Below are 12777 nucleotides of genomic sequence, written 5' to 3'. Positions count from 1 at the left end.
AAAACATGTAAGACTTATTCAATTCAATTGAATTATTCCAATGTGATGATGGAGTAACTGTAGATAGTAGTAGGTGCATTTTCTGAGATCGATTTATTTTCCTGCTAATTTGCTAACGAACAGTAATTTGATTGTGTGAATAGCTTTAATAGAAGCTGTAATGATTTTGTGTTGCAGATCTTATGTTTCTTGAAAGCTTCTGTAGACCGCTTAAAAAGCTTTGCATATGTAATGTGTTGTCAACAGCGGGAGTTGCAGCTGTCACGGTATTGCTGCAAGGCTAAACTGGAATAGGTCCTTCAGAGGCTGTTCAGTCTGTGTTCTCAGGACAATCGATCTGCAGAAAAATGAAGAAAAGTACTTTGCTAAATGTCAGTACACATGAAATCGATATATACTTGTGCCGCTGTGTAATCCCCCCCCCCCCCCCCCCCCACTCCCCCAGAGTCCCTGCTACACAGACAGACCGCTAATGTAATGGAAAAGGCCGACCTGATTGGGATATGATGTGATATTTTTTTTTGTATAGAAACAACTGTCGGTGTGCTTACAAGCTGGGCTCGCAGATGATGATGCGCTAATACTGTTCCAGGACTTTATGGTTGCAATAAGTTATTGTGTTAGCTGTGTTTGGGAACATATTGTTGTTTCAAGGCTGTTGTGTCCTTCCGTCACGGCTGCATTTACTTTTATTGTTCATAAATCTTCCCTTGTTCTGTTGCTTTTTTCACCGTCGCTCCTCTATCTTCTTCTTGTCTTCACTCACTTTTATCTCGCTCAGACGACGCAGGCATGAACAGCCCCCGACTTTTCTCTTTTTCCCTCCATCTCTCCTGCATCTCCCTCCTGCTTGCTTTCTTTATCCTTTGTTTGCTTGCTTGAATTTTCCCTCGGTTGACTTTTTTTTCCCTCCATTCTATGGTCTCACGCAGGTTGCAGGATGAGTCGTGACAGCTTACAAGTGTTGAGCAAAGCAAGGGGCAACAGCAGTTATGCAATACCGCACACAGGCACATATACAGATACACTGAAACATACTGTGAAGACTCAGCTTAAATGCAAGATGCCTAATAGTTTGATCTGAGAAACAAACTGAAGAGAAATTGTTGCTACTTTTTAAAGCGATTTTCTTACTAGGATGTTTTGCCACTGATTTTGTGCCATTTAAGAATAGGATGTGGCTGATGCAGAGTCATTGTGTGATGCTTTTTAGATGTATATAGTTGTAGACCAGATTTACCCTTATGTATTCACTAAGAGCATTCAAGATGCTGCTGTCTCTCCCATTAATGTTCCCTCAGAGTGCATTTTATCCCATTATGACCCGTTCTTCATGCCAACAATGTCTATACCCAGAGCTCTTTGCCAAAAGACTTGGTCACTGTTGACATGTTTCTCTGTTTTGATGTGTCTTGTTGACATTTTTTGTCATTAAATATATCAGTTCACTTCCATTTAATCACATGTATACATAAAAAAAAAAACTTCCAGAAAAAAATGTTCACCTGCTTAATGCTTTGCTTTTAAGGTTGTAAAATGTACTGGCTTGTGTTTAAAGCTGAGCTAAGCACAGTTTTATTGGTTACCATGAAAAAAGGCTTAGGGTCTAAGTGGAAAACCCAGTAATCTGTGCAGACTCGACGGCCACTTTATAAGCTTCCCTGCTTTAACCGCTTGTTAACACAAATAGAGACCCAGAAAGTCACAAGACTCAATGCATCGAGGCCTCTTGACGTGGCGAAGACAACTCACTGAAATCCAAGCCGGGACTGTGAAAGAATTCTAACGAAACCGGTTTAAATGGCTCTGAATGTGGTATAGTTGTTGATGCCAAACAGTTTTCATGCATCACCATCCCTTAGATTTGTAAAGACTAGTCTGAAAAGTATAAAGTATTCAGGTGGCCAAAAATGCGTGTTGATTTCAGAGGTCAGAGGAGAAAGACCAAACTGGTTTGAGATGACGAAAAGGCAACAGTGGATCAGATAACCACTCGTTCCCACCGAGGTATGTAGGAATACCATCTTTGAACTCGCAACACATTGAACCCTGAAGTAAATGGGCCACAGCAGTGGAGTAGTAGTATTTTCTTGGCACACTTTAAGCCCCTTAGTACTAATTGGGCATTGTCTAATTACTGCAGTCAACCTTATCATTGTTCCTGACCGTGCACCTCCCTTTCTAAACACCATCTCTATAATGGGTAGTTCCAGCCGGATAATGCTCCATGTCACGGAACTCAAATTATCTTAAACTGGTTTCTTAAATGTGACAACGACTTCTCTGTACTCCAATTAGCTCCGCAGTCACCACATCTCAAGCCAATAGAGTACTCCTGGAGTGTTGTGGAGATTTGCATCATAGATGTGCAACTGACATATTTGCAGCAAGCGCATGATGTGTCCATGTCAATACGGACCAAAATCTCTGAAGAATGTTCCAGAGACCATGTTGAACCCGTACTGCACGTAATAAAGGCGCTTGTGCAGGCAGAAGGAGGTCTAATTTGATACTAGTAAGGTGTGCCTAAACAAGTGGCTTTCAAGTCTGTAACAGTTTTGAATGCCGTTTAAAAGAGAAAAAGGCAGTGGTTTGTTAAAAAAAAAAAAAAATTGCGCCGACTACCATTGTGCATCTCACTGGTGGTGCGGCTAACATGATTGCAGACGTCGGAGCAAAAAGTGGTATCAACATCCCGGTTTTGTCAGGGGTTTTACATTATCAGTCAATTCCGCTTGCATTGTATTTTGCTCTGCCCGAGTCCATCTGACTCACTCCTGCCTTCATTTTCCCCACGGTTTACGGTTTATGTCTCCGACAGCTACCACTCAGGGCTGGTGTAACTGAAAGGTGCCGGTCTGTACAAAGGCTGGTGAGGTGGCTGGACATTTGGCAGCAGTTGAGAAGCTGCTGACGTGTATGCTGGGCAGGATGTGTGCAAGAAGCAATGCTGGATCCTGTTTTTCAGACCACAGACACTGGAGCTTTGGCTGTAAATGTGAAACACACACACACACACACACCCATTGTGACACAACCTTAGAGTTCTAACCCCAACCTCGACTCTTAACATCCTTGCCAACTTCAGTCTCATACCACACACACACACACACACACACACACACACACACACACACACACACACACACACACCCGTAGAGAGGAGTGCACGCAAAGTCACCCAGTCAGGCAAAAAGAGATTTCAACATTCACACGCGTGATTCATTAATGACGGCTCATATTTATTCAATTTTATTTTTTTTGGGGCAAAAGCCACATGTGTAAAACCTGAATAATTCATGAGGCTGGTGCAAGAAAATAGGCATCCAGTTTAACTGGTTATAAGAAACAAACATGCCACCACAAAAAAAACCCTGCTTACTTTAATAACGCTTGCGTCAACTCTAAGTTTTACACTCGGACGCGTTCATGGGAACAAAAAAAAAAAAACAAAAAAAAAACATATTGGTGATGTGTGGTTTGAAATTTCACGGAACACAGGCTGGCATGCAGACGCTAGACACAGACGGGTTTTGCTCAAAGTCATAAAAACAAAACAGACTCGCATAATGAACAGCAGGAGAAGTTGTTGTCATGACAAAGCGGGGCTGTAATAAAGAGCAGAAGAGTCTGTCAGCATCTTGTCCTTATTACTGTATACACTCGTCTGTCCATGCAAATTGTGTTTGTGTCGACCTGCTCGTCTGATGAAGTCTTAAGAGGATCATTAGGTTTAGCTTGCTGAGTACAACAGGCACACCTATTACAGAGTCAGGACATCCCACTGGGGGGAGGGAGGAGGGACGAAAGGCGAGAAAGACGAGCAGCAGCGAGTCAGAGAGGGTAAGGAAGAAACTGAAGCAACCCTTCACTGTTTTCGTTTTTTATTCTCCCTTCCTCCTTCCTGAGTTTATCCCCCTCAGAGATTGCGAAAGGGCAGAACAGAGAGGCAGAAAGAAAATTAGCGAGACAAAAGAAGGCATAAAGGGGGTGGTGTGGCGGGGTGGCAGAGCCGAGAGTGTTAAAGCGAACCTGAGTGTGACTGACTCCCTGTGTGCAACATGCTCTGTCATGCTGCTGCGACTGCGGCTGACTCCTCCAACCGGTCAGGAAAAGGAATGTTTATGCTGAAAATGAGTCCCTGAACCGGTTCACCATGTGGATGTGGGACCGTAATTTCCTAGCCTTCGCAGGACGAATTCCACGGAAAAAAAGAACAGCGGTCGGAGAGCTTAGCGAGTCCTGCTGGGTGGCCGCCTGCCTGCTGGCACCGCTGACACTCTCACGTAGAGACTGACTTTATGCAAGGCGCAAGTCTTCTTACTTCAACTTCTGCTTGTTTTTTTCCTTTCTTTTTTTTTTAGTTTTTTTTTTTTTAATGGATTCTGCTGTGCTTTGTTATAATCATTTTTTTAGACTGCCTTTCAAGATTCAAGCTATAGCGTTTTGCAATGATGCCTTAGGACCGAGCAACAGAAGCAAGAAGTTTTGGACTCCAGGACAGGTCTGAATGCATCACAGAAGAGGAGTTTACAGAACTATGGAACACTATATCATATTCAGGGGTCTGCAGATAGCATGGGGCAGTGTCTGCAGGTAGATAACTACAGTTAGTGGAAGAAAAAGGGCTCCAAGGGTGCGGGACATAACCCGACTCAGCTTCAGAATGAAGCCGGGAAAATCTCCAGGTGTTCCCTGTGATAGGTCCATGATGCACCTCCGGCAGTTTCCTTTCAGAAGGCACTCCTGGATATGGTAAGTTCACGGCAACAAGTGCGGCGGTTTACTCTTTGTGTGACTTCACGGCGGCGATCTTATGAATCTTCTCACATTTCTTGTTTTAATTGTATGCGGAGAGCTCCCTCCTGGCTTGCCCAGCCCAGTTCTCCTTTTTGTTTTTTTTTTCCTGTGCACAGCTCACGTGTATTCAAGGGAATTTATTGTTAAATGGGCCAGACATTTCCTGTCATTTTCCTCCACACTAAATGCCCCAATTGATCCATAAACTCAAGGGCAGTTCAGAAATTGCAAGCAAACGCACACAGTGGTGTTGTTATGTAGCAGAACGATGCTGTTAGAGGGCAGGTGGGGGAGAATTTTTAGCTAACGTTGCTGTGTTTTCTCAGTGTTTGTGCTTCCCTGTGTTTTTTTTTTTTTTTTTTTCTTACTGAGGCTGGTCCATACTGGGAGTAGCTGTCTTTCAGCTGTGTTGCAAACTGGGCGGGACGCAGAGCAGCCGGTGACGTCAGATAGAGGGGATGTTGGGACGTGGACAGTGTTTGTATTCCCAACATGTTTTTTTTTTTTTTTTTTTTTTCAATGAGTTGAGTTTTTACAAAAGATTTTTTTAGCCATGTCTCATTTCCTGAAACAGGCTGATGCTGTTGCCGTCTGACACACCTGTCCGCTTTTTATCCTCTCAGTAATAAACTTCCTTTACCTGTTATGACTGTCCATAAACCCTGTGCTGCATCTATAATTTCCTGTTATTTTTGTCCTTGGACTCACAAACTGTTCTTGTAAAAGAATGTGGTGAAGATTTTCTTCTCCGGCTCGGTTGGCGTGTCTGTTCAGCTTGCAGAGAAGGGCATGCGCAGTTTTGCCAGATAGATTGAAGCCTTTATATCAACATTACACAGCAAACTGAGTAGATTGTGGCTTTAATATTTTATACGGCATCGTTTATTGACTTTTCCAGCACTGAGCTCTGGTGAAGAGGGTGGAATGCTAAAACTTTATGCAAACGTCACGAGACACAAGAGAACACGTACACAAGCCTGGCCGCCCACACTTACTGCTACATGCAAAGATAGACAGAAAGTGGTCTCGCTTCTTACTAAGGAACCAGATTGTAAAAGGACATTTTAAGTTTGGAAACATGGAATTCAAGGTTTCTTTTGCAGCTGCAATAATTAAAGTAAAAATAAAAAACTAAGATAATGGGTTGCAGGTATATATTAAGCAGCTGAATCAAAAGGTTCAGTGGGTATTGTTGCATTGCTGTAACAATTCGCTGTAAAAATATAAGATGCAAGCATTGCTCTCTGGAAAACAGCAGATCGGGCTGTCAGGCTTTTATTTAAACCTTTGATAGGATTTTTTTTTTTTATCTTCCCAGTAAGTCTACGAGCCTTGTGACTCCTCTAGATGCTTGTGTGCGAGTGAAAAAAGAGCTCTCAGGAAGACCTGTATTATTCATTGCACCTTGATAATGGACCCATCCGTTACACTCTGTCAGACCTGTGTTGTCCTGTGTAGCACTAAAAGGAAAAGAATCACAAGGATTACAGTAAGATGCAATTTATTTCTGTCCAAAATATGCATTTGTGCATGCACTCCGCACATCAATATGCAAGGTAAAGCTTTCGAAGGCTAAAAAAAAGAAACTGTCGCAGAGCGGTAAAGTTGAAATGGCCACAACAGTTGTTGCTGAAACATGTTACACTCTCCGTTTCCTGACAAGCTTCACAGCAGCAGAGCATTGAAGTTATTTTTGCTCTCAACTTTAAAATTTAGCTTATTTATATTTGACGTTTTAAGCAACCCTAAAGCTTGTGATTGGAAGACAAAACAACAAAAGAAATGGAAACATAAGCACAATGAAAACATTGTGGGTGATAGTCAGCTAAGCCCAAATGGTTTCCCATTGCTTTTTTATGTTGTCCACTTAACAGGCATTGAGGATTATCAAAAATAATAATAAAAAAAAAATCCTATTCAGTACAGAACTCTAGGGTTACTTACTTTACTTGACTTTGGTTTCCTCTAGTTTAAAAACTAAAATACTACAAATCTGAACAGTATTTCTGAAGAAAAAACAAAACAACAGCAACAACAAAACTGCTTAAAGGTATACTATGCCACCGGGGTTGATTTTCCAGCGAGGCTCCCCCCGGAGGGTGAAAGTAAAAGTGCACTGTCATAAAGATGCTCAGCTGTTCTGGTTTCTCCATCAAGCCAGGCGCGGTTGTTTTGAGCTTAGCAGACAGGCGAACGCAACGAAAAGTGGAAAAAAACGGCAGTACAAACAATGACTAACACAGTGAAGGTATGAACATCAAGCTTCCCGCAGAGCTATCTTGGCGAGGCGGCCGCCTCGCCAAACTCACGCTACCGCCTCGCCAACATTCAAAAAAAATAAATAAAAATAATAATAATAAAAAAAAACTTGATATGCTTGCATGTTTATTTGACGTTAACACGAGGTTCTTTGTTGTTGCTTTCGCGCGTGCATATATTGAATGGCAGGGAAAAAACACATGGAGTTCTCGCCGTAAAGCAAGACCGACTCTCGCGGTCTTGCACGAGACTTCTGAGCCTGTGGGTGCGGGCCGAGGGCTCTTGCAATTGCAAGTACGGTATTTCCCCCACAGACCACCAGGGCGGCCGAGAAAACCTTAGTTCGACCTGAAATGACTAATTTAATCATGCAAAACGGTATGGAACACATTAATTAACTGAAAAATGTTGCATAGTATGCCTTTAATGCTCTTTTGCAGAAGGCGCCCTATATTTAGACCAGCATAAAAATTGCTAATTACTATAGGTTAAACAGAGCTGGGCTCATATATATTTTCAAACATAATTTTGACTTGTGAAGCCTATTTATGAAAACAGAAAAGGGAACACCTTTGTTTTCTCAGACACTTTGCCCAGGGCAGCATTCTTGTATGAACCACCACTGCACTAGGGAATGAAGTTAGACAAAACATAATAACTGAAGCGAATAACTACGCTGATTTATGGCAATTTAGACTTGAGTTGAGAACTTGAAGACTACTGGTCATAGTTGTATACTCCCGCAAGGCACATAGAAACATGCTCTGGGGACTCCAACAACCAAATAATTCAAACACTACACGCAGGCAACCGGGTTGTTATGCTTTTAAGTTTATTCTGGTTACAGCATGTGCTGTCATTTTAGGCAACATTCATTGAATTTTATAAATAATTGATTTAGAAATCGATTCTCAAAAAACAACATGAACTTGGAGCGGGAGCAGTTTTGCCTCAAGGAATGGGCAAACATACCAGTGACAAGACGTGGCAAACTCATAGAGACTTATTTAAACAAAGTACTCTCCAAAGTACTGACTTTGGGAGGGGGGTGAACAGTTAAGCACGCTGATGTTTTCTATTATTTTGTCCTATGTGTTATTGCTATACAATGAAATAACAATACATCTTTAAAGTTGTTGCCATGTTCTGCAAATAAAGTGGTGTAAATTGTCAAACAGTCAATTATAATTGTCGGCTGCGAGGCAACAAAACTAGACAAATGCCAAGGGGGTGACATTTTCCTTATCCTGCAGACTTGCTTTCTTAACAACCATAGAATGTGCTAATTTTAGCTGGTGGCAGTTTACCAGTCATGGCTTTCTCTCAGTGCTCAAAAATCAAACCTGCTGTTGCTGCAACATTTAAGGAAATCAATAATTATTCAGCACACATTTTGATCTAAATATTTTACATTTTGAACTAATGATGACGAAGAGTTATTTCAATGTTTTGTTATTGAGAGAGTAGTTCCACATTTTAAACTCACTGAAAGCAGGTATTTAGTTTAGAGGCTTTGTCGTTCACAGGAGCAGTCACCTTCTCGTGTGGTGCTCTCATTTCAACACAACAGAAAAGTACAGCTGTTAATTAATCGGGTGAAAACAACAGGAGGATGCTTGATAATCTCAATGACGTATGCGCTTACTACACTCTCTATGAATAATGCTGATGTACAAACGCTGTTTTTTTTTTTCCTTGCGCAATGGCTTTTAGTTATGTTATAACATTTCAACCCACATTAAGTTGCTGGGTGTTGCCTCCAGCTGAGCAATGAACAAACTGAGATATATGATTGCCTAAACTTCATTAAACTCTAACCAGAAAGGAGATGAAAAGTCTGTGTGGTAATCCACTTAAGTGAATCCAGCGCCTCCGAGAGCATGGAGAGGGAAAAGTCGAGGCTATATTTAGAACAAAGATTGCAGATGCTCTGCCGCACGACTCCTCTCTCTTCCCACCCTCTACTATTTACTACAGTCTTGGAGCATGAGTGGAGTCAGTGGAAGTGAAATAGTTTGAATGTGATATTCTGGTGTGCGCAAGGCGTTTCAGAACATCCGATTCCATTCTCTCTGCTTCGTTTTCCCCATGCCCTTTCTTGCTCCTGGTAGCCCCACCAGCGGCTACCTCAGATGTATTTCATCTATTAGATAACGAGACACATGGAATCTTTATCTCATTTCTTTGACGCCGCTCCCTCGGCGTGTTGTCATTGATTCCAGCTCCGACCGGTTAGTCTCAGCCGGGCTTTGGATTGCTTTTCATCACTCCTAGTCATTGTGTCGTAACAGGGGCAGGGATTTTAAAATGCGCTGCTCGGGGACGGCAGAGACTTGCTGTCACTTTTCAGCAGGTGCACTCATCACTCAGCGCCGTCCCGTCCGTGTGTGAGCTGTGAGCACGAGCGTGTGCGTGTGTTGGCATGAAACACAGATCTGCTGCTCACTTCCAGCATCAATCTCTGCCAGCCTGCTGCGCAGGGGAGATGCTTCCCTTACAGAGCCTTATTAAGGGTGCTACCAATTCACCTCACCTGAAAAGGCCACGCAGTCTAACACTCTTTTATTCTCCACACATTTCTTTTTTTAACACTTTCTTTTCTCACATTAACCCTGCTGCTCATGTTCACACCGAAGGGAAGAGTTGATGCCTACGCTGAGCCGGCACATGTCGAACAGGGCAATGTCTGCAGTTTGCAGTCGAAATTACATTTCAGAAACAAAATCTGACAGGAACATATGCTGTAACAACACAGTTCAGTTTTGAGTTTCCAATAGATTTGACCTATAGAAAATCCAAAAACGCACCTTACCAGTTCACTGCAACATTAAATGCTGTTTATGTTTGTTGATGCCCTTATTTTAAAAGCATATTTACTTCAGTTAAAAGTAGAGATCAGGGGTCTCATTTATAAAACTTTGTGTGGAATCCATACTAAGACTGTATGTTGGGGAGGTGTTGGCCTAGTGGTTACAGCAGCGCGCTTGTGCTCTGAGAAGGTAGCAAATAACTGGTTCGATCCCCACTGCCTGCACTCTTGGTCCCTGAGCAAGACCCTTAACCCCTGATTGTTCCCCAGGCGCCACACAATGGCAGCTCACTGCTCCCCAAGGGGATGGGTTAAGATGCAGAAGTGAATTTCTCCAGTGTGAGATCAATAAAGTTCTATTATTATGTACGCCAAGAAAAATTAAATGGCATACCTCAAAAAAATATTCTGATTTCTAAAACCATGTGCAAGCACACCGACATGCAATTTCCCTTTAATAGAGCACAGCTCTACCAGAACGTTTGCATACCTGGTTCTGCCTCAGGTTCAGCCCTCTACACACCCAGATTCAACCATAAAATGGTCAATGCAAAGAACCTCATTAATATTAATGTGGATTAAAATGCGCCCGGTTAATTTTTTCCTCTCATGGTGAAATGGCAACCATGGAGAAAAAAAAACGAAGAAATTGTGAAAAAAAATCACGGAGAGGAGTTTATTAAATGTGTAAATCAGAGGTAAAAGCACATATGTTGCCCACATTAAAATAACTTTTTAAAAAGCTAAAATAATCACAGTTTTAAACGCCGGATGGCAGCCTCACACCCAGCTCCATGTTGAAACTCCTCTGGGGATGTGCGTTCAGATGGACAATCTGAGGAGGGAGGGAGACCATGAGGAATGAGAGGTCTCCCCCATATGTTAAAGGACCTTACCATTTAAAAGAAGCCTACAATTCATTTGATCGAGTTAGTCATTTTTAATCCAGGTGAAGATTAATTTAGCACAAGAATATTCACATTTATCCATCATGTCTCTAACTTTAACTGGATTTTTCTTCTACTCAAAAACATGCATCAATGTGCAAACTTTCGGTTGAAGTTTTTAAAGACCAGAAGTAGTGGGAGTTTTTAGTTTTTAATTTTAATTTTGTTTTTGATGTATCTAAAATAAAAACAGATTTTTCAGCATTTGATCTGCTGATTACTAATAAGCGTTGATTAAGGGATGTTTGCCAAAGTTCGATTTCTGACAGTAACCCCAGTCAGGCTTTTTTATTATAACATTCTGCATATCTGGCCATAAGTGGATCTGTCATTGTTTATTAAGACATATTTAAGTGCACGCCCTTTCAAAAAAATTATTTGTAAATTGTTTCAGCTACTGTCAGTCAGACTTTGTGTGGTGTATAAAACAGACATCAGACAAAGTTCTTCTCACTTCTTCTCGGCATTGTGTTAAATTGATTGAGAAATGACTTGAGGCGTGCCCAGCTGGTGCGCTTTCAGTCCAATAGTCTGTTTGGAGGAACCCCTCTTTTTCTTTTTTGGAATTTTAAAGCACTCCCTTCTTTGAAGAGTCAACCCATCAGCTCATCATTTCACACGTAATTTTCACTCCCACTGGTGGCCGCTCTCTGTCCAGCGTTATTTATTTTTTGCTTTTAAAATGTATTTGGACAGTGAGTCAGTTAGCACTGGCATGCCTGCTCTTCCTCTCTTTCCCAGCCTTCCACTTGCCTCATCATCCAATTTGTCTGTCACACATTGCTTCTCTTGGATTACACTTTGTTGTTTTTTTTTTGTGCCACCTATTTACACTACAGTAGCTCTCCCTCTCTTTGTCGCTTCTCCTGTGTTGCATGAATCAGATGAGCTGCAGTGCAGAGTGAGGATTGTCTGCGTGCTCTGTTATCCTTACTCCATGTGCCAAAATCAAGCTTTGGCAGACTGCTGTAGACCAAACACACGCAGCATTAGGATTATGGAGATAACTGAGCATATTAGAGGTTTTGTTCACCCGGCTGAATAAAATGAGTTAACCTTTGTGCACGCGTGTCCCTTCATCAACCCAGTGATGGGCTGCATTTGGCATTTAGAAATATTTGCCTTTGTGTTATTCTGTTTAGAATGGGGTAAACACAAAAATGCATTGGTTGCTTCTTCTGTGAATTCACTCAGGAGCATGCTGTAACTCTTAACTCTTTATCATAATTAAGTAAAAAAAAAACAAACACATATCAGCAAGACCTCAGTGGGACGTTTTATGGTAGTGTGAATGATGCTAATGGGCATAACTATGTGACACTACAGTTACATAACTGCCTCACTGAAGTGCAAATGAAATGAACACAAGAGCCTCGGTTCGACACAAAGACCTTGAGGGGGCTTTGGGATCATTTAAAATATCCATTTCATTCCTATTTTAGTCATCTCAGCCGCCACCGTCTCCGTCTGCCCGGCAGCTGCTGGGCAGGGTATTCAATCATGGTCTTATCTGCGGGACGGAGGCAAAAAGATGGACAGATCAATAAGAACACAGTGTGGCAACCAGACACATTAGCAGCTGGGGGGTTAGCTGCTGGTGTGTCTGATAGCTCGCAATAAAATCGAAAGTAGGTTGTACGGATGTTTCTGTTTGTTAAAAGTTCAAATTAAACGCTGGAATGTAATATGCACTCACTGACCGTTTTGTTAGGTACTCCTGTTCAATTGAAGTAGCCCGTCACATGGAAGCGAAACAATGCATCCACACATCTAGATGTGGTGAAGAAGGCTTGCTGAGTTTCAGACCATCAAAATGGGAAGAAAGGGGATTTAAGCCACCTAGAACATGGCATGTTTATAAGGCTGGGTAGTTCAGAAACTACCGGCATTTTTCGCACAGCCATTGCCGAGAAAATCCGAACAAGAGAAAATATTCTTTGAGTGGCAGTTGTGTGGATAGAA

The 12777-nt window shown here is 41.9% G+C and overlaps 1 protein-coding gene across 4 annotated transcripts in view; it reads left to right on the top strand.

The window, feature by feature from the left end:
- pde4d (phosphodiesterase 4D, cAMP-specific) overlaps positions 1 to 12777 on the top strand; it is a 271210-nt gene that overhangs the window by 194336 nt on the left and 64097 nt on the right. Inside the window, exon 1 of one of the 4 annotated variants that reach the window (XM_012870010.3) lies at positions 3739 to 4755. The exons of the other annotated variants lie outside the window; for them this stretch is intronic. Within the exon in view, the coding sequence (XP_012725464.2) occupies positions 4667 to 4755 (89 nt within the window). The 5' untranslated portion in view covers positions 3739 to 4666. Of the gene's footprint in view, positions 1 to 3738; positions 4756 to 12777 lie in introns of those variants that run through there. 4 annotated transcript variants of the gene reach the window in all.

Source organism: Fundulus heteroclitus, chromosome 12 (assembly GCF_011125445.2).
Source record: "Fundulus heteroclitus isolate FHET01 chromosome 12, MU-UCD_Fhet_4.1, whole genome shotgun sequence".
NCBI classification, from domain to species: domain Eukaryota; kingdom Metazoa; phylum Chordata; class Actinopteri; order Cyprinodontiformes; family Fundulidae; genus Fundulus; species Fundulus heteroclitus.
This window is presented reverse-complemented; position numbering and strand designations above follow the sequence as displayed.